Raw genomic sequence first — 25,530 nt, forward strand, 5'->3', positions numbered from 1 at the left:
TCCTCTTGGCCCACGATGGTCCATGTCCATCCGTGTGGACCAAAGTGGATTCCTGTTGATCCATGGTGACCCTCGCTGACTCCTCTTGGGCCCATTTTGACCCGTGTCCATCCATGGTGACCCACATTGATTCATTGACTCCTGTTGGTCCATGGTGACCCACATTGACTCCTCTTGATCCATCTCCATCCATGTTGACCCATGTTGACCCATGTTGACCCATGTTGACCCATGTTGACTCCTCTTGGTCCATGGTGACCCATGGTGACTCCTCTTGGTCCATCTTGATCCATGTCCATCCATGTTGACCCATGTTGATTCGTTGACCCCTATCAATCCAAGGTGATCCATGTTGACTCCTCTTGGCCCACGATGGTCCGCGTCCATCCATGGTGACCCACATTGATTCCTGTTGACCCCTCTTGATCCATGGTGATCTACACTGATTCCTCTTGGTCCATCTTGACCCACATTGACTCCTCTTGGCCCATCTTGATTCATCTCCATCCATGTGGACTCACACTGGCTCGTTGACCGCTGTCCATCCATGGTGATCCACGTTGACTCATCTTGGTCCACGTCCATCCATGCTGACCCACGGTGACTCTTCCGGGTCCATCTTGATCAGGGTCCACTCATGTTGACCCACATTGACCTGTGGTGACCCATAGTGACCCCTGGTGACCCCTGGTGACCCTAGTGTCACCCTGTGTCTATCCGGGTTGTCCCCACCATACAGGTGACCCCAGCGATGACCCTTGTGTGACCCCACGACCCCCAGCTGTCCCCTCTGTTCCACCCAACCCCAGCCCATGCCAGGGGTCAGTGACCCCTGTGACATCACCCAGAGCCTTCACCACGGTGACGTCAGACCCAGAACAATGACGTCACACCCAGCACAGTGACATCATACCCAGCACCGTGACGTCACACATAGCACAGTGACGTCACACCCACCACCGTGACATCACATCCAGCACTGTGACGTCACACCCAGCACTGTGACATAAGTGACATTACAGTAAAAACTCAATAAAACCCAGTAAAACCCAGTATAAAGCAGTATGGACCAGTAAAAACCAGTACAGACCAGTAGAGCCAGTATAAAGCAGTATGGACCAGTATAAACCAGTACGGACCAGTATAGCCAGTATTACCAGTATAAAAACCAGTGTGGACCAGTATAAACCCGTATGGGCCAGTAGAAACCAGTATATACCAGTATAAACTAATACAAACCAGTACAGACCAGTACAAACCAGTCAAGACCAGTACAACCCAGTACAGACCAGTGCATACCAGTATAAATTAATACAAACCAGTACAGACCAGTACAACCCAGTAAAAGCCGCTAGACCAGGCTCGGGCTGGGTACTACATTACCCAGCGTGCACCGCGCGCGTTTCCGGGGGAAAGGAGGGGCGTGGCCTGGCCCAGTGAAACGCGGCCTAATTGGCAGCGGCGAAGGCGGGAAGGCGGAGGGGGCGTGGCCTCGTGAGGCGGAGGGGGCGTGGCCTCGTGAGGCGGCGCGGCCCGGGCGTTGCGCGGCGGCGGCGGCAGCGCCGGGCCCGGTTCTGGCCCGATTCTAACCCGGTTCTAACCCGGTCCTAACCCGGCTCCGGCCCCGGCAGAGCCCCCGCGAGCCCCGCAGGTGAGCGGGGAGCGGGGCAGGAGGAGGAAGAGGAGGAGGAGGAAGCGGCGGGGCCGCGGCGGCGGCGCCTGCGCGGGGCGGGCCTGAAGGAGGCGGGGCCTGAAGGGGCTGAGGGGAAAGGGGCGGGGCCTGAGAGCGGTGAGGGGCGGGACAGGGCCTATAGAAAGGGGCGGGGCCTAGTGCGATCTGACCACGCCCCCGGCTTGGCCACGCCCTCCGGATCGGCTTTGGGATCTCACCTGCACACCTGGGATGGGGCTGGGGTCTCACGTGTCCCCCCATGTCAGGTTTGGGGTCTCACCTGTGTCTCTCATGTCCAGGCTTTTACCTGCCCAACTGCACTGGGTGTGGGGTCTCACCTGTGCTGGGGTTGGGCTCTCACCTGTCCCCATGTTTTGGGGTCTCATCTGTTCCTGTGTTTCATGTCTGGGCTCTCACCTGTCCCCATGTTTTGGGGTCTCACCTGTTCCTGTGTTTCTTATCTGGACTCTCACCTGTTTCATGTCTGGGCTCTCACCTGTCTCAGGTTTGGGCTTTCAGCTGTGTCAGGTGTGGGCTCTCACCTGTCCTCGGGGTTGGGTCTGGGCTCTCATGTGAATCAGATGCAGGCTCTAACCTGTCCCAGGTCTGGGCTCTCACCTGTCCCAGGTCTGAGCTCTCACCTGCAGCCGTGTCCCCCCCAGGTGCGGCCATGGCGGGCGCGGCGCCCCCCGCAGGTGCCCCCGAGCACCCCTTCACCTGCCGGGAGTGCGGCAAATCCTTCCGCTGGTCCTCGCGCCTGGCGCATCACCTGCGCAGCCACACAGGTGAGCGCCCCTACAAGTGCCCCGAGTGCCCCAAGGCCTTCAAGGGCTCCTCCGCCCTCCTCTACCACCTGCGGGGCCACACAGGTGAGCGCCCCTACACCTGCTCCACCTGCGGCAAGAGCTTCAAGCGCTCCTCGCTGCTGCAGACTCACCTGCGCGTGCACACGGGGCTGCGCGCCTTCAGGTGCGCCCAGTGCGGCCTCACCTTCAAGTGGGCGTCGCACTACCAGTACCACCTGCGGCAGCACTCAGGTGAGCGGCCCTACCGCTGCCCCACCTGCCCCAAGGCCTTCAAGAACTCCTCCAGCCTGCGGCGCCACCGCCACACCCACACAGGTGAGCGCCCGCACACCTGCGACACCTGCGGCAAGGGCTTCGCCCAGGCCACCAACCTGCGGCAGCACCTGCGGGTGCACACGGGCGAGCGGCCGTACACCTGCGCCACCTGCGGCAAGAGCTTCACGCACTCGTCCAACCTGCACCTGCACCGGCGCACGCACGGCCCCGCCCCGCAGTGCCCCGCCTGCGCCACGCCCTTGGCCTCGCGCGCCTGCCCGCAGCGGCACCTGCAGGGCCCCGCCCCGCCCGGCGCCGCCTCACCTGAGCCGCTCTGGAGGCCGCTGGGGCTCACCTGTGCCGAGCAGGAGGCGACGGCGACGCCGGCCACGCCCCCGGCCCCGCCCCACCGCTGCCTCACCTGCGGCAAGAGCTTCAAGAACGGCTCGGGGCTGGCACGACACCTGCCCGGCCACGAGCGGCCCAGAGCCCCGCCCGCGCCAGGTGAGGCCGAGGCGCCGGCCCCGCCCGAGCGGCCGTACAGGTGCGGCGAGTGCGGCAAGGCCTTCAAGGGCTCCTCGGGGCTGCGCTATCACCTGCGCGACCACACAGGTGAGCGCCCCTACACCTGCGCCACCTGCGGCAAGAGCTTCAAGCGCTCCTCGCTGCTGCAGACTCACCTGCGCGTGCACACGGGGCTGCGCGCCTTCAGGTGCGCCCAGTGCGGCCTCACCTTCAAGTGGGCGTCGCACTACCAGTACCACCTGCGGCAGCACTCAGGTGAGCGGCCCTACCGCTGCCCCACCTGCCCCAAGGCCTTCAAGAACTCCTCCAGCCTGCGGCGCCACCGCCACACGCACACGGGCGAGCGCCCGCACACCTGCGACACCTGCGGCAAGGGCTTCGCCCAGGCCACCAACCTGCGGCAGCACCTGCGGGTGCACACGGGCGAGCGGCCGTACACCTGCGCCACCTGCGGCAAGAGCTTCACGCACTCGTCCAACCTGCACCTGCACCGGCGCACGCACTCGGCGGCGCGGCCCTTCCGCTGCCCCGCCTGTCCCAAGGCCTTCGTCATGGCCGCCTACCTGCAGAGACACCTGCGCACGCACGGCCCCGCCCCGCGCCGCGCACCTGGCGGCGCCACGCCTGGCGCCGCCGCACCTGTGCCCGCCGGCGCTTACCTGGTGCTGCCCGGCCCCGGCGGAGCCTCCCCGCGCAAGGTGCTGCTGGTGGCGGCCACGCCCGGGCACGCCCGGCCGCACCTGGCGCAGGTGGGCAGGGGGCAGCGCACCTGGCAGAGCGTCCTGCTCCTACCTGGGGCGGGGAGGGAGGGGACGGCAGCGGGGCTGCGGCTGCAGGTGGCTGAGGTGGCAGGGGTGGCAGGTGTGACAGGTGTGACAGGTGTGACAGGTGTGACAGGTGTGGGTGTGACAGGGGTGACAGGTGTGACAGGTGTAGGGGTGACAGGTGTGACAGGTGCAGGTGTGACAGGTATGACAGGTGTTGGTGTCACAGGGGTCCCAGGTGTGGCAGGGCTTACAGGTATGACAGGTGTTACAAGTCCTGGTGTGACAGGTGTGACAGGTGTTGGTGTCCCAGGTGTGACAGGTGTAGGTGTGACAGGGGTCACAGGTGTCACAGGGCTTACAGGTGTGGCAGGTGTAGGTGTGGCAGGTGTGACAGGTGTAGGTGTCACAGGGGTCACAGGTGTGACAGGTGTGACAGGTGTCCAGCTCCAGGTGCTGCCAGTGGCCACAGAGGTCACCAGTGTGCAAGGTGGGGAGCTGACAGGTGTGACAGGTGTAGGTGTGACAGGGGTGACAGGGGTGACAGGTGTAACAGGGGTCCCAGGTGTGACAGGTGTAGGTGTAACAGGGGTCCCAGGTGTAGGTGTAACAAGTGTGACAGGTGTAGGTGTGACAGGTGTGACAGGCGTGACAAATGCAGGTGTGAGAGGTGTAGGTGTGACAGGTGTGGCAGGTGTGACAGGTCTTACAGGTGTGACAGGTGTGACAGGGGTGCAGCTCCAGGTGCTCCCAGTGCCTTCAGAAGTCACCAGCGTCCAGCTCCAGGCAGGTGAGGTCACCAACGTCCAGCTCCAGGTGTTGCCACCGCCACCTCCTGGTGGCACCAATGTCCAGCTCCAGGTGCTGCCGGCACCACCTGAGGTCACCAACGTCCAGCTCTGCACAGGTGAGGTGGCCAATGTCCAGCTCCAGGTGTTGCCACCACCACCCCCAGGTGGCACAGGTGTGCAGCTCCAGGCAGGTGAGGTGACCAATGTCCAGCTCCAGGTGCTGCCACCACCACCTGAGGTGGCCAATGTCCACCTCCAGGTGTTGCCACCACCACCCCCAGGTGGCACAGGTGTGCAGCTGCAGGCAGGTGAGGTGACCAATGTCCAGCTCCAGGCCCTGCCGCTGTCCTCAGGTGTCACCAACGTGCAGCTCCAGGTGTTGCCACCACCTGCGGGTGGCACCAATGTCCAGCTCCAGACAGGTGAGGTGGCCAATGTCCAGCTCCAGGTGTTGCCACCACTTGCAGGTGGCACAGGTGTCCAGCTCCAGGCCACTGAGCTGCCCAGTGTCCACCTGGAGACCACAGAGGTGACCGATGTCCACCTGGACATCTCAGAGGTGACCGATGTCCACCTGGAGACCGTGGAGGAGGTGCCCAGTGCCCACCTGGAGACCTCAGAGGTGACCGATGTCCACCTGGAACCCACTGAGATGAACCGTGCCCACCTGGACATGTCACAGCTGCCCAGTGCCCACCTGGAACCCACCGAGATGACCGATGTCCACCTGGAGACCACCCATGTGACCAATGTCCACCTGGACACCATGGAAGTGACCAATGCCCACCTGGACGTGTCAGAGGTGAACGATGTCCACCTGGAGACCACTGACATGACCAATGTCCATCTGGACACCACCCAGATGCCCAGTGCCCACCTGGCCACCTCAGAGGTGACCGATGTCCACCTGGACACCACGGAGGTGACCAGTGTCCACCTGCAGACCACCCATGTGACTGATGTCCACCTGGAGACATCAGGGGTGACCAATGGCCACCTGGAACCCACAGAGCTGCCCAGTGTCCACCTGGAACCCACAGAGGTGACCAATGGCCACCTGGACACCACGGAAGTGACCGATGCCCACCTGGAGACCTCAGAGGTGCCCTCAGACCACCTGGAGATGACTGAGGAGGTGCCTGGTGCCCACCTGGAGATGAGTGAGATGACCGATGTCCACCTGGAGACCACTGAGGTGACCAGGGTCCACCTGGAGACCACCCATATGACCAATGTCCACCTGGAGACATCAGGGGTGACCAATGCCCACCTGGACACCACGGAAGTGACCGATGTCCACCTGGAGACCTCAGAGGTGCCCAGTGCACACCTGGAACCCACCCAGATGACCGATGTCCACCTGGGGACCACGGAGGTGACCGATGTCCACCTGGAGACCTCAGAGCTGCCCAATGTCCACCTGGAGACCTCAGAGATGACCAATGGCCACCTGGACACCACGGAAGTGACCGATGTACACCTGGACACCATGGAAGTGACCAATGTCCACCTGGAACCCACAGAGGTGACCGATGGCCACGTGGACGTGTCCGAGGTGACCGATGCCTACCTGGAGACCTCAGAGGTGACCAATGTCCACCAGCAGACCACAGAAGTGACCAATGTCCACCTGGAGACCAATGAGATGACCGATGTCCACCTGGACACCATGGAAGTGACCGATGTCCACCTGGAACCCACAGAGGTGACCAATGGCCACCTGGACACCACGGAAGTGACCGATGTCCACCTGGAGACCTCAGAGATGACCGATGGCCACCTGGATACCATGGAAGTGACCAATGTCCACCTGGAGACCTCAGAGCTGCCCAGTGTCCACCTGGAACCCACAGAGGTGACCAATGGCCACCTGGACACCACGGAAGTGACCGATGTCCACCTGGAGACCTCAGAGCTGCCCAGTGTCCACCTGGAACCCACAGAGGTGACCAATGGCCACCTGGACGCCACGGAGGTGACCGATGTCCACCTGGAGACCTCAGAACTGCCCAGCGTTCACCTGGAGACCTCAGAGGTGACCGATGTCCACCTGGAGACCATGGAGGAGGTGCCCAGTGCCCACCTGGACACCTCAGAACTGCCCAGTGCCCACCTGGACATGTCAGAGGTGCCCAATGTCCACCTGGAAGTGCCCAGTGCCCACCTGGACATGTCAGAGGTGCCCAGTGCCCACCTGGAAGTGCCCAGTGCCCACCTGGAGACCCCTGAGGAGGTGCCCGGTGCCCACCTGGACACGTCAAAGGTGCCAGGTGCTCACCTGGAGCCCACAGAGGTGCACCTGGAACCCCCCTAGGAAGTGCCCGGTGCCCACCCCGAGACCTTGGAGCTGCCCAGTGCCCACCTGGAGACCACAGAGGTGCCCAGTGCTCACCTGGAGACACCTGGGAGGTGCCCAGTGCTCACCTGGAGGTGCCCAGTGCTCACCTGGAGGTGCCCAATGTCCACCTGGGCATGTCAGAGGTGCCCAGTGCTCACCTGGAGGTGCCCAATGTCCACCTGGGCATGTCAGAGGTGCCCAGTGCTCACCTGGAGACCATGGACATTCCCAATGCCCACCTGGACACACCTTGGAGGTGCCCAGTGCCCACCTGGACACATCAATGTCCACCTGGACATTGTCAGAGGTGCCCTTTGCTCACCTGGACACACCTTGGAGGTGCCCAGTGCCCACCTGGAGGTGCCCAGTGCCCACCTGGAGACCACAGAGGTGCCCAGTGCCCACCTGGAGACACCTGGGAGGTGCCCAGCGCTCACCTGGAGGTGCCCAGTGCTCACCTGGAACCCACTGAGAAAGTGCCCAGTGTTCACCTGAAGACCAAGCAGGTGCCCAGTGCCCACCTGGACACACCTTGGAGATGCCCAGCACCCACCTGGGCATGGCAGAGGTGCCCAGTGCCCACCTGAACACATCAATGCCCACCTGGACATGGCAGAGGTGCCCGGTGCCCACCTGGACACACCTTGGAGGTGCCCAGTGCCCACCTGGACACATCAATGCCCACCTGGGCATGGCAGAGGTGCCCAGTGCCCACCTGGACACATCAATGCCCACCTGGACATGGCAGAGGTGCCCGGTGCCCACCTGGACACACCTTGGAGGTGCCCAGTGCCCACCTGGACACATCAATGCCCACCTGGGCATGGCAGAGGTGCCCAGTGCCCACCTGAACACATCAATGCCCACCTGGACACACCTTGGAGGTGCCCAGTGCCCACCTGGAACTCCCCAGGTGCTCCTGGCCTGGGGGACCCCGTGCCCCACCCTGTGCACACCTGTGCCCGCAGGTGAGGGGGGTGCCAGGGGGTACCTGAGAGGTGCCAGGGGGTACCTGGGGGTACCTGAGGGGTGCCAGGGGGTACCTGGGGGTACCTGAGCTCACCTGCCCAGGTGAGAGGTGCCAGGGGGTACCTGGGGGGTGCCAGGGGGTACCTGAGGGGTGCCAGGGGGTACCTGGGGGTACCTGAGCTCACCTGCCCAGGTGAGGGGTGCCAGGGGGTACCTGGGGGGTGCCCGGGGGTACCTGGGGGGGTACCTGAGCTCACCTGCCCAGGTGAGGGGTGCCAGGGGGTACCTGAGAGGTGCCAGGGGGTACCTGGGGGGTACCTGAGAGGTGCCAGGGGGTGCCAGGGGGTACCTGAGGGGTGCCAGGGGGTGCCAGGGGGTACCTGAGAGGTGCCAGGGGGTACCTGGGGGTACCTGAGCTCACCTGCCCAGGTGAGGGGTGCCAGGGGGTACCTGAGAGGTGCCAGGGGGTACCTGAGGGGTACCTGAGCTCACCTGCCCAGGTGAGAGGTGCCAGGGGGTACCTGGGGTGTACCTGAGGGGTGCCAGGGGGTACCTGGGGGTACCTGAGCTCACCTGCCCAGGTGAGGGGTGCCAGGGGGTACCTGAGGGGTGCCAGGGGGTACCTGGGGGTACCTGAGGGATGCCAGGGGGTACCTGGGGGTACCTGAGCTCACCTGCCCAGGTGAGGCCGTTCCCGCGTTCCCCCCGTGTCAATAAAGGCGCCCCTCCCTCCCCCCCCTCCGTGCGGTTTGTGCTTCCGGGAGGGGCGGGGCCAAGGGAAGGGGCGGGGCCATGGCCAAGGGAGGGGGTGGGGCCAAGGGGGAGGGAGGGGCTAAAAGAAGGGGAGGGGCCAAGGGGGAGGATGGGGTGGGGGCAATTGGGGCGGGGCCAAGATGTAAAAAAAGTGGGAGGGGCCAATGGAGGGGGCGGGGCCAAGGGGTTACTGGGAGAGGGGGCTGGGCTGTTTTAGCTCCCAGTATGGACCAGTATGGCCCCAGTCCATCCCAGTATGGCCCAGTCCATCCCAGTATGGCCCCAGTCCATCCCAGTATGGCCCCAGTTCATCCCAGTATGGCCCCAGTGTGGCCCCAGTTCATCCCAGTATGGCCCCAGTCATTCCCAGTATGGCCCCAGTCATTCCTAGTATGGCCCCAGTCCATCCCAGTATGGCCCAGTCCATCCCAGTATGGCCCAGTTCATCCCAGTATGGCCCCAGTTCATCCCAGTATGGCCCAGTCCATCCCAGTATGGTCCCAGTATGGTCCCAGTCTGGTCCCAGTATCCCACAGTATGGCTCAGTGCTCCCCAGTCCCCTCCCAGTTCCTCCCAGTTTCGCCCCAGTCTCTCCCAGTTCCCCCCCGGTCCCTCCCAGTTCCCCCCCAGTCTCTCCCAGTCCATCCCAGTGCCCCCCAGTTTACTCACAGTCCGTCCCAGTCCCCTCCCAATCCCTCCCAGTCCATCCCAGTCCCTCCCAGTTCCCCCCCAAGTTCCCCTCCAGTATTCCCAGTTCCCTCCCAGTCCATCCCAGTCTCTTCCAGTCTCTCCCAGTCCATCCCAGTGCCCCCCAGTCCCTCCCAGTCCATCCCAGTCTCTCCCAGTTCCCCCCAGTCCCTCCCAGTCCATCCCAGTCCCTCCCAGTCCATCCCAGTCTCTCCCAGTTCCCCCCAGTCCATCCCAGTCCATCCCAGTCTCTCCCAGTCCATCCCAGTCCCTCCCAGTCCATCCCAGTCTCTCCCAGTCCATCCCAGTCTCTCCCAGTCCCTCCCAGTTCCCCCCAGTCCATCCCAGTCCATCCCAGTCCCTCCCAGTCCCTCCCAGTCCCTCCCAGTCCATCCCAGTTCCCTCCCAGTCCATCCCAGTCCATCCCAGTTCCCTCCCAGTCCATCCCAGTTCCCCCCAAGTTCCCTCCCAGTCTCTCCCAGTTCCCCCCAGTCCATCCCAGTCTCTCCCAGTTCCCCCCAGTCCCTCCCAGTTCCCCTCCCCTCCCCCCCCGGTTATTTCGGTCCCCCCGCACCTGTCCCTGGCCCTGCCCCTCCCCCACCGGGCCCCGCGCCAGCGCCCCTCCCCCACCCGGGCACGGCCGGGGGAACTGGGAGGGACTGGGACAAACTGGGACAAACTGGGACAAACTGGGACAAACTGGGAGGGACTGGGATGAACTGGGAGGGACTGGGAAGGACTGGGACAAACTGGGAGGGACTGGGACAAACTGGGAGGGACTGGGAGGTGATTGGGGGTGACTGGGACAAACTGGGACAAACTGGGAGGGATTGGGACAAACTGGGAGGGACTGGGAGGGTCTGGGACAAACTGGGACAAACTGGGAGGGACTGGGACAAACTGGGACAAACTGGGAGGGACTGGGACAAACTGGGATAAACTGTGAGGGATTGGGAAGGACTGGGAGGGACTGGGACAAACTGGGAGGGACTGGGACAAACTGGGAGGGACTGGGACGGACCAGGAGGGACTGGGACAAACTGGGAGGGACTGGGACAAACTGGGAGGGACTGGGGGAACTGGGCTGAACTGGGAGCACTGAACTGGTCTGTACTGGTCCCTACTGGTTTATACTGGCCCATACCGGTTTATACGAGGAGGGACTGCTCTGTACTGGTTTATACTGGTCTGTACTGGTCCATACTGGTTTATACCGGTCCATACTGGTTTATACCGGTCCATACTGGTTTATACTGGTCCATACTGGTTTATACTGGTTTATACCGGTCCATACTGGTCCGTACTGGTTTATACTGGTCCATACTGGGAGCTCCGTTCGCTCCCCGCTCTGACCCGGGAGGAATTCGAGGCCGCCCCTGCCCCCAGCCCGGCCACCTGTGCCCGCGCTAATTAGCGGTGATTAATGACCGGGATTGATTACAGACGGTGATTAATGACCGGGAGGGGTGATTAATTACCCTGGGGAATGATTAATTACCCTGGGGAATGATTAATTACCGCGAGGAATGATTAATTACCGGGAGGAATGATTAATTACCCTGGGGAATGATTAATTACCAGGGGGAATTGATTAACTACCGCGCATGTTTAATTACCGGGAATGAATAATTACCGGGACGATTAATTACCGGGAGGAATGATTAATTACCAGGGAATGATTAATTACCAAGGAATGATTAATTACCAGGGAATGATTAATGATCGGGAGGAATGATTAATTACCAGGGAATGATTAATTACCAAGGAATGATTAATTACCAGGGAATTATTAATTACTGTGGAATTATTAATTACCAAGGAATGATTAATTACCAGGGAATGATTAATGATCGGGAGGAGTGATTAATTACCAGGGAATGATTAATTACCAGGGAATGATTAATGACCGGGAGGAATGATTAATTACCAGGGAATGATTAATTACCAGGGAATTATTAATTACCAAGGAATGATTAATTACCAGGGAATGATTAATTACCAAGGAATGATTAATTTCCAGGGAATTATTAATTACCAAGGAATGATTAATTACCAGGGAATGATTAATTACCAGGAAATGATTAATTACCGGGGAGGGTCTGTGACAGGAGTGCAGGGGTTAATTAGCGGCAGGCGTTAATTAGGGGGCGCTGTTAATGAGCCCCTACAGGTGCGGGGGGGAGGAACTGGGATGGACTGGGATGAACTGGGAGGGACTGGGATGGACTGGGCCGAACTGGGATGGACTGGGATTAACTGGGAGCGCTGAACTGGGAGCACTGGGAGGGAACTGGGATGGACTGGGAGGGAACTGGGAGGGGACTGGGAGGGGACTGGGAGCACTGGGAGCACTGGGAGGGAACTGGGAGGGGACTGGGTTGAACTGGGATGGACTGGGATTAACTGGGAGCGCTGAACTGGGAGCACTGGGAGGGAACTGGGATGGACTGGGATGGAACTGGGATGGACTGGGAGGGACTGGGAGGGGACTGGGATGGACTGGGATGGACTGGGATTCACTGGGAGCGCTGAACTGGGCCGAACTGGGAGCACTGAACTGGGAGCACTGGGCTGTACTGGGCTGAACTGGGATTAACTGGGAGCACTGGGATGGACTGGGCTGAACTGGGCTGAACTGGGAGCGCTGAACTGGGATGGACTGGGAGCGCTGAACTGGGATTAACTGGGATGGACTGGGAGAACTGGGATTAACTGGGAGCGCTGAACTGGGATGGACTGGGAGCGCTGGGCTGAATTATTAATTACCGGGTGTGATTAATTACCGGGAAATGATTAATTACCGGAATGATTAATTACCGGAATGATTAATGACCAGGATGATTAATTACCGGAATGATTAATGACCAGGATGATTAATCACTAGGATGATTAATTACCGGGATTATTAATTACCGGAATGATTAATTACCGGAATGATTAATTAGCGGGATGATTAATGACCGGGGAATGATTAATGAGCTGGATGATTAATGAGCGGGGAATGATTAATGACTGGGATGATTAATTACCGGGATGATTAATTACCGGGATTATTAATTACCGGAATAATTAATGACCAGGATGGTTAATTACCGGGATGATTAATGACCAGGATGATTAATGAGCGGGATGATTAATGAGCGGGATGATTAATGAGCTGGATGATTAATGACTGGGATAATTAATGAGCGGAATGATTAATGAGCGGGATGATTAATGAGCTGGATGATTAATGACTGGGATAATTAATGAGCGGGATGATTAATGAGCGGGATGATTAATGACTGGGATAATTAATGAGCGGGATGATTAATGACCGTGTGTGATTAATGAGCGGGGCTGCCGCAGGGGTTAATTAGGGCAGGGATTAATTACCGGGACTGATTAATGAGCGGGTTGAGCTGCCGCAGGGGTTAATTGCAGGGGTTAATTAGGGCAGGGATTAATTACCGGGACTGATTAATGAGCGGGTTGGGCTGCGGCAGGGGTTAATTGCAGGGGTTAATTAGGGCAGGGATTAATTACCGTGTGTGATTAATGAGCGGGTTGAGCTGCCGCAGGGGTTAATTGCAGGCGTTAATTAGGGCAGGGATTAATTACCGGGACTGATTAATGAGCGGGTTGAGCTGCCGCAGGGGTTAATTGCAGGGGTTAATTAGGGCAGGGATTAATTACCGGGACTGATTAATGAGCGGGTTGAGCTGCGGCAGGGGTTAATTGCAGGGGTTAATTAGGGCAGGGATTAATTACCGGGGAAGGGCAGAGACAGCGACAGGTGCGGGGGGGAGGGGCAGGGGGAACAGCGGGGGGGACTGGGAGGGACTGGGAGGAACTGGGATAAACTGGGATAAACTGGGATAAACTGGGATAAACTGGGAGCGACTGGGATAAACTGGGATATACTGGGAGGGACTGGGAGGGACTGGGATAAACTGGGAGAGACTGGGATAAACTGGGAGGGACTGGGAGGGACTGGGATAAACTGGGAGGGACTGGGATAAACTGGGATATACTGGGAGGGACTGGGATATACTGGGATAAACTGGGAGGGACTGGGAGGGACTGGGATAAACTGGGAGAGACTGGGAGATACTGGGATAAACTGGGATAAACTGGGAGGGACTGGGATATACTGGGATATACTGGGAGGGACTGGGATAAACTGGGATAAACTGGGAGGGACTGGGATATACTGGGATAAACTGGGAGGAACTGGGATAAACTGGGATAAACTGGGAGGGACTGGGATATACTGGGAGACACTGGGATATACTGGGACAAACTGGGATACACTGGGATAAACTGGGATATACTGGGAGGGACTGGGATAAACTGGGGTAAACTGGGAGGGACTGGGCAGCACTGGGCCCAGTCCTTGGTGCAGGGTTTGGGGACACCAGTATGGCCCAGTATGGCCCAGTATGGTCCAGTATGGTCCCAGTATGGTCCCAGTATGGCCCAGTATGGCCCAGTATGCCCCAGTATGGCCCAGTATGACTCCAGTATGTCCCAGTATGACTCCAGTATGGCCCAGTATGGCCCAGTATGCCCCAGTATGGCCCAGTATGGCCCAGTATGACTCCAGTATGACTCCAGTATGGCCCAGTATGGCCCAGTATGGCCCAGTATGACTCCAGTATGGCCCAGTACAGCTCCATACATCCAGGTTCACTGTCCCAGTATATCCCAGTACATCCCAGTACATCCCAGTATATCCCAGTACATCCCAGTGCCCCAAACCCCCTCCCAGCCCATCCCAGTCTCCCCCTGTCCCTGCCTTGTCCCTTTGCGTCCCCTTGTCCCCCCTGCCCTCCTGTCCCCTCCTGTCCCCTCCTGTCCCTGTCCCTGTGTCCTGTCCCCCTCCGTGTCCCCCCCTGTCCCCTCCTGTCCCCTCCTGTCCCCTCCTGTCCCCTCCTGTCCCTGTGCCACCCCCGTCCCTGTCCCTGTGTCCTGTCCCCTCCTGTCCCCTCCTGTCCCCTCCCGTCCCTGTCCCTGTGTCCTGTCCCCCTCCGTGTCCCCCTCCTTGTCCCCCCCATTCCCCCATCCCCCTTTGTCCCCTCCTGTCCCCCTCCGTGTCCCCACCTTGTCCCCTCCTGTCCCCCTCCCCTTTTGTCCCCCTGTCCCCTCCTGTCCCCTCCTGTCCCCTCCTCTCCCTGTCCCCCTGTCCCTCTGTCCCCTCCTGTCCCCCTCCACTTTGTCCCCCTGTCCCCTCCTGTCCCTGTCCCCCTGTCCCTGTCCCCCTGTCCCCTCCTGTCCCCCACCCCCGTGTCCCCCCCCTTGTCCCCCCCTCTCTCCTTCTGTCCCCTGTCCCACTCTTGTCCCTCTGTCCCCCTCTCCTGTCCCTGTCCCCTCCTGCCCTCCCCCTGTCCCCCTGTGTCCCCCATCCCCCCCCCCTCCTTTTGTCCCTCTGTCCCCTCCTGTCCCTGTCCCCCTGTCCCCCCTCCCGTCCTGTTCCCTTCTCTCTGTCCCCTCCGTGTCCCCCATCCCCCCTGTCCCTCTGTCCCCTCCTGTCCCTCCGTGTCCCCCATGCCCTCCTGTCCCTCTGTCCCCTCCTGTCCCCCTTGTCCCTCCGCGTCCCCATCCCCCGTCCCTGTCTCTCTGTCCCCTCCTGTCCCCTCCTGTCCCTCCGTGTCCCCCATCCCCCCTGTCCCTCTCCTGTCCCTGTCCCCCTGTCCCCTCCTGTCCCCTCCTGTCCCCTTCTTGTCCCCCTGCCCTCCCCCTGTCCCCCTGTCCCCCATCCCCCCCCCCTCCTTTTGTCCCTCTGTCCCCTCCTGTCCCTGTCCCCCTGTCCCCCCTCCCGTCCTGTTCCCTTCTCTCTGTCCCCTGTCTCCCTGTCCCCCTGTCCCTCCCTGTCCCCCTGTCCTCTTCTTGTCCCCCACCCTCCCTTTCGTCCCTCTGTCCCCTCCCTGTCCCCCTGTCCCCTTCTTGTCCCCGTCCCCCATCCCCTCCTGTCCCCCTTGTCCCCCCCGTGTCCCCCATCCCCTCTGTCTCTCTGTCCCTCTCTGTCCCTCTCCTGTCCCCCTGTCCCCTTCTTGTCCCTGTCCCCCATCCCCCCCGTCCCTCTGTCCCCCCGTGTCTCCCCCCCCGTGTCCCTCCCTGTCCCCTGCTCTGTCCCCTCTGTCCCCCACTGTCCCCCCGGTCTCTCGCTGTCCCCTCTGTCCCCTCTGTCCCTCGTGCTGTCCCCCCCTCTCCCCGCGCTGTCCCCCCCTTGTGTCCCCCCCTGTCCCCGCTCTGTCCCCGCTCTGTCCCCCCTGTGTCCCCCGTTTCTCCCTTGTCCCCGCACTGTCCCTCCTCGTGTCCCCCCCTGTCCCCCTCTGTCCCCTGTGTCCCCCCTGTGTCCCTTCTGTGTCCCCCCGTGTCCCTCGTTTCCCCCTGTGTCCCCGCACTGTCCCTGCCCTGTCCCCCCCATCTCTCGCTGTTCCCCGTGTCCCCCCCGATGTCCCCCCGTGTCCCCCCTCCCCGTGTCCCCCCCTGTCCCCGCTCTGTCCCCCCCCGTCTCTGTCCCCCCCCTCCCCGCTCTGTCCCCGCCCTGTCCCCGCTCTGTCCCCCCCTTGTCCCCGCTCTGTCCCCTCCCGTCTCTCTGTCCCCGCTCTGTCCCCCTCTGTCTCTCTCTGTCCCCCCCTGTCCCCTCGCTGTCCCCTCCCGTCTCTCTCTGTCCCCCCTGTCTCTCTCTGTCCCCCGTGTCCCCCCCTGTCCCCGCTCTGTCCCCGCCCATCTCTCTCTGTCCCCCCCTGTCCCCGCTCTGTCCCCCCCTGTCTCTCTGTCCCCCCCTCTCCCCGCGCTGTCCCCGCTCTGTCCCCCCCTGTCCCCGCGCTGTCCCCCCCTGTCCCCGCTCTGTCCCCTCCCGTCTCCCTCTGTCCCCCTCTCTCCCCGCGCTGTCCCCGCTCTGTCCCCCCCTGTCCCCTCGCTGTCCCCCCCTGTCCCCGCTCTGTCCCCTGTGTCCCCCCTGTCCCCTCGCTGTCCCCCCCTGTCCCCGCTCTGTCCCCCCCTGTCCCCGCGCTGTCCCCGCGCTGTCCCCGCGCTGTCGCGGCGCAGGTGACAATCCCGGCGGGGCGGTGGCACCGCGGGCACGGGAAACTCTGAGTCACAACCGCGGGGCCACCGGGGGGGACACGGCCCAAGGGGACAGCGGGGACACCTGGGGACAGCCACAGCGCCCGGACACAGGTGGGGCACCTGCGACACCGCGGGGACAGCTGGGCCACCCTGGGGACAGCTGGGCCACCCTGGGGACAGCGGGGCCACCCCCCGGGCCACCCCTGGGGACAGCGGGGCCACCCTCGGCGACACTTGGGGACACTCGGGGCCATCTGGGCCCCTTTGGGGACAGAGGGGGGGACCCTTGGGGCACTCTCGGGGACACCTGGGGACACTCGGGGCCATCTGGGCCCCCTTGGGGACAGCGGGGGGAGCCTTGGGGACACCCTGGGGACAGCTGGGCCACCCTAGGGCCACCCTGGGGCCACCTGGGGACACTTGGGGCCATCTGGGTCCCCTTGGGGACAGCGGGGGGACCCTTGGGGGCACCCTGGGGACACCTGGGGACACTTGGGGCCATCTCGGCCACCCTGGGGACAGCGGGGGGACCCTTGGGGACACCCTGGGGACACCTGGGGACACTCGGGGCCATCTGGGCCCCCTTGGGGACAGTGGAGGGACCCTTGGGGACACCCTGGGGACAGCTGGGCCACCCTGGGGCCACCTGGGGACACTTGGGGCCATCTGGGTCCCCTTGGGGACAGCGGGGGGACCCTTGGGGACACCCTGGGGACACCTGGGGACACTCGGGGCCATCTGGGCCCCCTTGGGGACAGTGGAGGGACCCTTGGGGACACCCTGGGGACAGCTGGGCCACCCTGGGGCCACCTGGGGACACTTGGGGCCATCTGGGCCCCCTTGGGGACAGTGGGGGGACCCCGGGACCATGTGGGCCCCGCTTGCGGACAGCGTGGGGACCCCTGGTGACACCCTGGGGACACCCTGGGGGCAGTTGGGCCACCCCTGGGGACAGCTGGGCCACCCTTGGTGACACTTGGGGACACTCGGGGCCATCTGGGCCCCACTTGGGGACAGCGGGGGGACCCTGGGGACAGCTGAGCCCCCCTTGGGGACAGCTGGGCCACCCCTGGGGACTCTTGGGGACAGCTGGGGGACCCTGGTGACACTTGGGGACACTCGGGGCCATCTGGGCCCCCCTTGGGGACACCTGGGCCACCCCTGCGGCCTCTTGGGGACAGCTGGGCCACCCTCGGTGACACTTGGGGACCCTGGGGACAGCTGAGCCCCCCTTGGGGACAGCTGGGCCACCCCTGCGGCCTCTTGGGGACAGCTGGGCCACCCTGGGGCCACCCTGGGGACAGCTGGGGGAGCCTTGGGGACAGCTGGGGGACCCTGGTGACACTCGGGGACAGCTGGGGGACCCTTGGTGACACTCAGGGACACTCGGGGCCATCTGGGCCCCCCCTGGGGACACCTGGGCCCCCTCGGGGCCACCTGGTGACACGGGTGACACGGGTGACACGGGTGACACGGGAACAGGTGGCGCCGGTGGCCCCGGTGGCATTGGTGACACCGGTGGCACTCGGACAGGTGGCCCTGGGGACACCGGGGGGGGGGGAGGGGAACAGGTGCTGGGGGGGAGGGGAGGGGGGAGGGGAACTGGAGGGGTTGGACTGGGATAGACTGGGTTATACTGGGAGATACTGGGAGATACTGGGATAGACTGGGGTATACTGGGATAGACTGGGATAGACTGGGATAGACTGGGATAGACTGGGAGGGACTGGGATAGACTGGGGGATACTGGGGGATACTGGGATAGACTGGGATAGACTGGGGGATACTGGGATATATTGGGATATACTGGGATATACTGGGATATACTGGGGATACTGGGAGATACTGGGATATACTGGGAGATACTGGGAGATACTGGGATATACTGGTTATACTGGATTATACTGGGATAGACTGGGATAGACTGGGATATACTGGGTTACACTGGGTTATACTGGTTATACTGGGAGATACTGGGATAACTGGGATAGACTGGGATAGACTGGGGGATACTGGGTTGTACTGGGTTATACTGGGATATACTGGGGGATACTGGGAGATACTGGGATAGACTGGGATAGACTGGGATAGACTGGGTTATACTGGGAGATACAGGTTATACTGGATTATACTGGTTATACTGGGATATACTGGGAGATACTGGGATAGACTGGGGGATACTGGGGGATACTGGGGGATACTGGGGGATACTGGGATAGACTGGGGGATACTGGATTATACTGGGTTATACTGGGATATACTGGGATATACTGGGATAGACTGGGAGATACTGGGATAGACTGGGGGATACTGGTTATACTGGTTATACTGGGATAGACTGGGATAGACTGGGAGATACTGGGATAGACTGGGGGATACTGGTTATACTGGTTATACTGGGATAGACTGGGATAGACTGGGGGATACTGGGATAGACTGGGGGATACTGGGATAGACTGGGTTATACTGGGATATACTGGGATAGACTGGGGGATACTGGGATAGACTGGGACATACTGGGATATACTGGGATATACTGGGACATACTGGGGTATACTGGGATATACTGGGGTATACTGGGTTATACTGGGACATACTGGGATATACTGGGAGATACTGGGTTATACTGGGATATACTGGGATATACTGGGTTACACTGGGTTATACTGGTTATACTGGGTTATACTGGGATATACTGGGATATACTGGGATATACTGGTCCATACTGGGATATACTGGGATATACTGGTCCATACTGGCCAGAACTGGGTTATATTGGTTTGTACTGGTTAGACTGATTCATACTGGTTATACTGGTTTGTACTGGGTTATCCTGTGTTGTACTGGTTATACTGGTTATACTGGTTTGTACTGGGTTATATTGGTCATACTGGTCCATACTGGGTTATACTGGTTTAAACTGGTTCATGCTGGCTTATATTGGTCCATACTGGCTTACACTGGGTTATACTGGTCTGTACTGGTTTATACTGGGTTATACCGATTTACACTGGGTTATACTGGTCTGTACTGGCTATACTGGTCCATACTGGTTTATACTGGTCCATACTGGTTCAGGCCATGGACGCCCCCTCGGATGAAGGTGACGATGATGATGATGAGCAGGCTCAGGAGCACCCCCTGCAGGTCTGTACTGGTTTGTACTGGTTCATACTGGGTTATACTGGTTTGTACTGCTCTGTACTGGTTTGTACTGGGTTATACTGGTCTGTACTGGTTTGTACTGGTGGCAGATCATGGATGTCCCCGTGGAGGCCACTGATGATGATGAAGGTGATGATGATGAAGAGCAGGCTCGGGAGCGGCTCCTGCAGGTCTGTACCGGTCTGTACTGGTTTGTACCGGTCTGTACTGGTTTGTACCGGTCTGTACTGGTTTATACTGGTCTGTACTGGTTTGTACTGGTCTGTACTGGTCCATACTGGTCTGCAGGCCACAGATGCCCCCTCAGAGGCCGCTGCTGCTGCTGAAGGTGACGATGATGATGATGAGCAGGCTCAGGAGTGCCCCCTGCAGGTCTGTACTGGTTTGTACTGGGTTATACTGGTTTGTACTGGTTTATGCTGGTCTATACTGGTCTGTACTGGTGGCAGATCATGGACGTCCCCGTGGAGGCCGCGGATGATGAAGGTGACGATGATGACGATGAGGAGTCGGTGGCTCAGGCTCAGGAGCGGCTCCTGCAGGTCTGTACTGGTTTGTACTGGTCTGTACTGGTTTCTACTGGTTTCTACTGGTCCAAACTGGTTTATAATGATCTGTACTGGTTTGTACTGGTTTGTACTGGTCCAAACTGGTTTATAATGAATGATCTGTACTGGGTTATACTGGTCTGTACTGGTTTATGCTGGTTCATACTGGTTTGTACTGGTCTGTACTGGTTTGTACTGGTCTGTACTGGTGGCAGATCATGGACGTCCCCGTGGAGGCCGCGGATGATGAAGGTGACGATGATGACGATGAGGAGTCGGTGGCTCAGGCTCAGGAGCGGCTCCTGCAGGTCTGTACTGGTTTCTACTGGTTTCTACTGGTTTCTACTGGTCCAAACTGGTTTATAATGATCTGTACTGGTTTGTACTGGTTTCTACTGGTCCAAACTGGTTTATAATGAATGATCTGTACTGGTTTATACTGGTCTGTACTGGCCCATACTGGTTTATTGTGGCCTGTACTGGTCTATACTGGTTTATACCACTCCATACTGGTCCGTACTGGTCCTTACTGGTTTATACCACTCCATACTGGTCCGTACTGGTCCTTACTGGTTTATACTGGTCTGTAATGGTCCACACTGGTTTATATGGGTCCATACTGGTTTATACCACGAAATACTGGTCCAAACTGGTTTATACTGGTCCATACTAGTCCATACCGGTCCTTACTGGTTTATACTGGTCCGTACTGGTCTGTACCGGTCCATACCAGTCCTTTATGGTTTATACTGGTCCTTACTGGTTTATACAGGTCAGTAGTGGTTTATACTGGTCCGTACTGGTTTATACTGGTCTGTACTGGTCCAAACTGGTCCATACTGGTTTATACCAGTCCATACTAGTCCATACTGGTTTATATGGGTCCGTACCGGTCCTTACTGGTTTATACTGGTCCGTACTGGTCCATACCAGTCCATACCGGTTTATACTGATCCATACCGGTCCGTACTGGTCTATACTGGTTTATACTGGTCCATACTGGTCTGTACTGATCTATACTGGTTTATACTGGTTTATAGCTGTCCAAACTAGTTTATACTGGTCCATACTGGTCCATACTGGTCTATACTGGTTTATACTGGTCTGCACTGTGGACTGGTATAAACCAGTATAAACCAGTATGGACCAGTGTACTGGTTTATACCAGTCCAAACTGGTCTATACTGGTTTATACTGGTCCATACTGGTTTATATTGGTTTATACTGGTCTGTACCGGTCTGTACTGGTTTATACTGGTCCGTACTGGTCCATACTGGTGTGCACTGGTCCGGCAGGCGCTGATGGCCCGCGCTGACCGGGCGCTGCCCCGGCGGGCGCTGGAGCGGGACTGGTCCATACTGGGAGAGCTGGGGAGCGGCTCCTACGGGCGGGTGCTGCTGGCACGGCCCCGGCGCGGAGGTGAGAGAGCACCTGAGGGGACACCTGGGATACACCTGAGGGGACACCTGGGATACACCTGAGGGGACACCTGGGATACCTGGGGGGACAGCTGGGGACAGCTGGGGACACACCTGGGGACAGCTGGGATACCTGGGGACACACCTGGGGACACACCTGGGGACACACCTGGGGACATCTGGGGGGACACCTGGGGATACCTGGGGACACACCTGGGATACCTGGGGATACACCTGGGGACACCTGGGGATACACCCAGGATACACCTGAGATACACCTGGGGGACACCTGAGATACACCTGGGGACACCCCTGGGGATACACCTGGGGACACCTGGGATACACCTGGGGACACCTGGGATACACCTGGGGACAGCTGGGGACAGCTGGGAACAGCTGGGGACACCTGGAATACACCTGGGGATACACCTTGGGACACCTGGGATACCTGGGATACACCTGGGGACACCTGGGGATACACCCAGGATACACCTGAGATACACCTGGGATACACCTGGGGACACCTGGGATACACCTGGGGACACCTGGGATACACCTGGGATACACCTGGGGACACCTGGGATACACCTGGGGACACACCTGGGGGGACACCTGGGGACAGCTGGGATACCTGGGATACACCTGGGGACACACCTGGGATACACCTGGGGACACCTGGGGATACACCCAGGATACACCTGAGATACACCTGGGGACATCCCTGGGGACACCCCTGGGGACACCTGGGACACACCTGGGGACACCTGGGATATGCTGGGGATACACCTGGGATACACCTGAGATACACCTGGGATACACCTGGGGACACCTGGGGATATCCACAGACACACCTGGACACACCTGGGCACATCTGGGCACACCTGGGTAGCAGCCCCAGTGTGGAGGTGAGCGCACCTGGGGACACCTGCGGGCACAGGTGTGTCTGTCCCTGTCCCAGGTGTGTCTGTCCTTGTCCCAGCCATGTTACCTGTGCAGGTGTATCCATCCCTCACCCAGGTGTGTCACCTGTCCCAGGTGTGTCTGTCCCTGTCCCAGGTGTGTCTGTCCCTGTCCCAGGTGTGTCCATCCCTTCCCCAGGTGTGTTCCCTGACCCAGGTGTGTCGTTACCTGTCCCAGGTGTGTCACCCTCACCCAGGTGTGTCCATCCCTGTCCCAGGTGTGTCTGTCCCTGACCCAGGTGTGCCGTTACCTGTCCCAGGTGTGTCCCCTGACCCAGGTGTGCTGTTACCTGTCCCAGGTGTGTCCCCCCACCCAGGCATGTCCATCCCTCACCCAGGTGTGTCACCTGTCCCAGGTGTGTCGTTACCTGTCCCAGGTGTGTCCCCTGTCCCTCACCCAGGTGTGTCCCCTGTCCCAGCTGTGTCATTACCTGACCCAGGTGTGTCGTTACCTGTCCCAGCTGTGTCTGTCCCTGTCCCAGGTGTGTTCATCTCTCACCCAGGTGTGCTGTTACCTGTCCCAGCTGTGTTGTCCCCTGACCCAGGTGTGTCCATCCCTGACCCAGGTGTGTCCATCCCTTACCTGTCCCAGCTGTGTCCCTTGACCCAGGTGTGTGTCGTCCCCTGACCCAGGTGTGTCGTTACCTGTCCCAGGTGTGTCCCCTGTCCCAGGTGTGTCCGTCCCTGACCCAGGTGTGCCGTTACCTGTCCCACCTGTGCCGTTACCTGTCCCAGGTGCGCAGGTGGCTCTGAAGCTGCTCTCCAAGGCGCGCACGCCCAGGTGCCGCTTCCTGCGGGAGTTCTGCACTCACCTGTGCCTGCGGGGGGCGCTCACCTGCGTCCAGGTGCTGCCGCTCGCCTTCGAGACCCCCACCGAGTTCGGCTTCGCCCAGGAGCTCGCACCTGCGGGGGACCTGTGCGGGCTGCTCACACCTGGGGTGAGTCACAGGTGAGGGACAGGTGGGGGACAGGTGAGACACAGATGGGACAGGTGAGGGACAGGTGAGGGACAGGTGAGGGACAGGTGGGACAGGTGACACAGGTGAGACAGGTGAGGGACAGGTGAGTCAGGTGAGTGACAGGTGAGGGACAGGTGGGAGACAGGTGAGACAGGTGAGGGACAGGTGAGTCACAGGTGAGGGACAGGTGAGGGACAGGTGAGTCACAGGTGAGGGACAGGTGAGGGACAGGTGACACAGGTGAGGGACAGGTGGGACAGGTGAGTCACAGGTGAGGGACAGGTGAGTCACAGGTGAGGGACAGGTGGGACAGGTGACACAGGTGAGACAGGTGAGGGACAGGTGAGTCAGGTGAGTGACAGGTGAGGGACAGGTGGGACAGGTGAGACAGGTGAGGGACAGGTGAGGGACAGGTGAGTCACAGGTCACAGGTGAGACAGGTGAGGGACAGATGGGGGACAGGTGAATCACAGGTGAGGGACAGGTGAGGGACAGGTGAGGGACAGGTGACACAGGTGAGTGACAGGTGAGTGACAGGTGAGTAGGACCAGGGAACAGTTTTGCACCTGGCTGGCAGAACAGGTGTGCTCAGGTGATCTCCCAGCACTGGCTGAGTGACACAACTGAGTGTCCCCAGGTGTGTACCCCATCCCCAGGTGTCCCCAGGTGTCCCCAGGTGTCCCCAGGTGTGTTACCTGTCCCCAGGTGGGTCTCCCTGAGCCACAGGTGAACCCTCACAGGTGACCCCAGCTGTGTCCCCAGGTGACCCCAGCTGAGTCCCCCGTCCCCAGGTGTGTCCCAGGTGTGACCTCAGGTGTGTCCCCCATCCCCAGGTGGGCATCCCAGAGCCGCAGGTGAATCACTGCCCCTCCCAGGTGTGTCCCCTGTCCCCAGGTGTGCCCCCAGCTGTGTTACCTGTCTCAGGTGTGTCCCCAGGTAACCCCAGGTGTCCCCCCTGTCCCCAGGTGTGTCCCCAGGTGTGACCCCAACTGTGTCCCCCCCGTCCCCAGCTGTGTCCCCTGTCCCCAGGTGTGTCCCCAGGTGTGTCCCCAGGTGCCCCCAGGTGACGCTGGGCGTGTCCCCTGTCCCAGGTGTGACCCCAGCTGTGTCCCCTCCCCGTCCCCAGGTGTGTCCCCAGGTGTCCCCAGCTGATCCCATCTGTCCCCCCCGTCCCCAGGTGTGTTACCTGTCCCCATCTGTGTCCCCTCCCCCGTCCCCAGGTGGGCCTCCCGGAGCCGCAGGTGAAGCGCTGCGCCGCCCAGGTGTGCTCGGCGCTCTGTTACCTGCACGGCCACGCCCTGGTGCACGCCGACCTGAAGCTGGACAACGTGCTGGCCTTTGACCCCGAGTGCCACCTGGTCAAGCTCGGCGACTTCGGCCTGACGCGCGTGCAGGGCGCGCAGGTGCGCCCCGCCCCCGGCCACGCCCCCTACACCGCCCCGGAGCTGCTGCCGCGCGCCCGCCCGCGCCCAGGTGAGCCCCACCTGGCGCCGCCCGTGGACACCTGGGCGCTGGGGGTGCTGCTGTTCGCGCTGCTCACCGGCAGCTTCCCCTGGGCCGCGCCTGCGCGCTCCGACCCCGCCTTCCGCCGCTTCCGCGCCTGGCACGGCCGCGCCTGCGCAGAGGGGGAGGGGGCGGGGCCGCCCGGGCGCAGCTGGAGGGGCCTGGCGGGGGCGGGGCTGGAGATGCTGCGGGGGCTGCTCCACCCCCAGGCAGGGAGGAGGAGCCCACCTGGGGAGGTGCTCAGGTACCTGGGCGGGGCCTGGAGGCGGCACGGGGCACGGGGGGGCGCAGCAGGTGAGGGGGGACAGGTGAGCTCCATAGAGCAGGGGGGACAGGTGAGCCCAACAGGTGAGGGGGGACA

The 25,530-nt window shown here is 60.8% G+C and overlaps 2 protein-coding genes across 19 annotated transcripts; both read left to right on the forward strand.

The window, feature by feature from the left end:
* Positions 1-1,181: 1,181 nt before the first annotated feature.
* On the forward strand, positions 1,182-21,752 carry LOC139585592 (zinc finger protein 628-like). 18 transcript variants are annotated; one of them, XM_071418385.1, is made up of 9 exons: positions 1,182-1,651; positions 2,335-6,992; positions 7,459-7,594; positions 7,720-8,119; positions 19,695-19,763; positions 19,871-19,951; positions 20,070-20,153; positions 20,545-20,637; positions 21,626-21,752. In XM_071418385.1, the coding sequence occupies exons 2-9, from the start codon at positions 2,343-2,345 to the stop codon at positions 21,630-21,632; spliced, it is 5,520 nt and encodes a 1,839-aa protein (XP_071274486.1). In that variant the 5' UTR covers positions 1,182-1,651; positions 2,335-2,342; the 3' UTR covers positions 21,633-21,752. The 18 variants fall into 18 exon arrangements, 6 of the variants coding, with proteins under 6 accessions (XP_071274486.1, XP_071274489.1, XP_071274488.1 ...); XM_071418388.1 differs by lacking the exons at positions 19,695-19,763; positions 19,871-19,951; positions 20,070-20,153; positions 20,545-20,637; positions 21,626-21,752 and having other exon boundaries at positions 1,185-1,651; positions 7,459-7,657; positions 7,852-7,979; XM_071418387.1 differs by lacking the exons at positions 19,695-19,763; positions 19,871-19,951; positions 20,070-20,153; positions 20,545-20,637; positions 21,626-21,752 and having other exon boundaries at positions 1,185-1,651; positions 7,459-7,657; positions 7,802-7,921.
* Positions 21,632-25,521, forward strand: LOC139585586 (uncharacterized serine/threonine-protein kinase SBK3-like). Its single transcript, XM_071418380.1, has 5 exons — positions 21,632-21,749; positions 22,886-22,904; positions 23,318-23,645; positions 24,887-25,413; positions 25,518-25,521. The coding sequence occupies exons 1-5, from the start codon at positions 21,632-21,634 to the stop codon at positions 25,519-25,521; spliced, it is 996 nt and encodes a 331-aa protein (XP_071274481.1).
* Positions 25,522-25,530: the final 9 nt, after the last annotated feature.

The sequence above is a fragment of the Agelaius tricolor genome, unplaced genomic scaffold, assembly GCF_023055355.1.
Source record: "Agelaius tricolor isolate 1412-34295 unplaced genomic scaffold, bAgeTri1.0.p SCAF_85, whole genome shotgun sequence".
NCBI lineage: Eukaryota > Metazoa > Chordata > Aves > Passeriformes > Icteridae > Agelaius > Agelaius tricolor.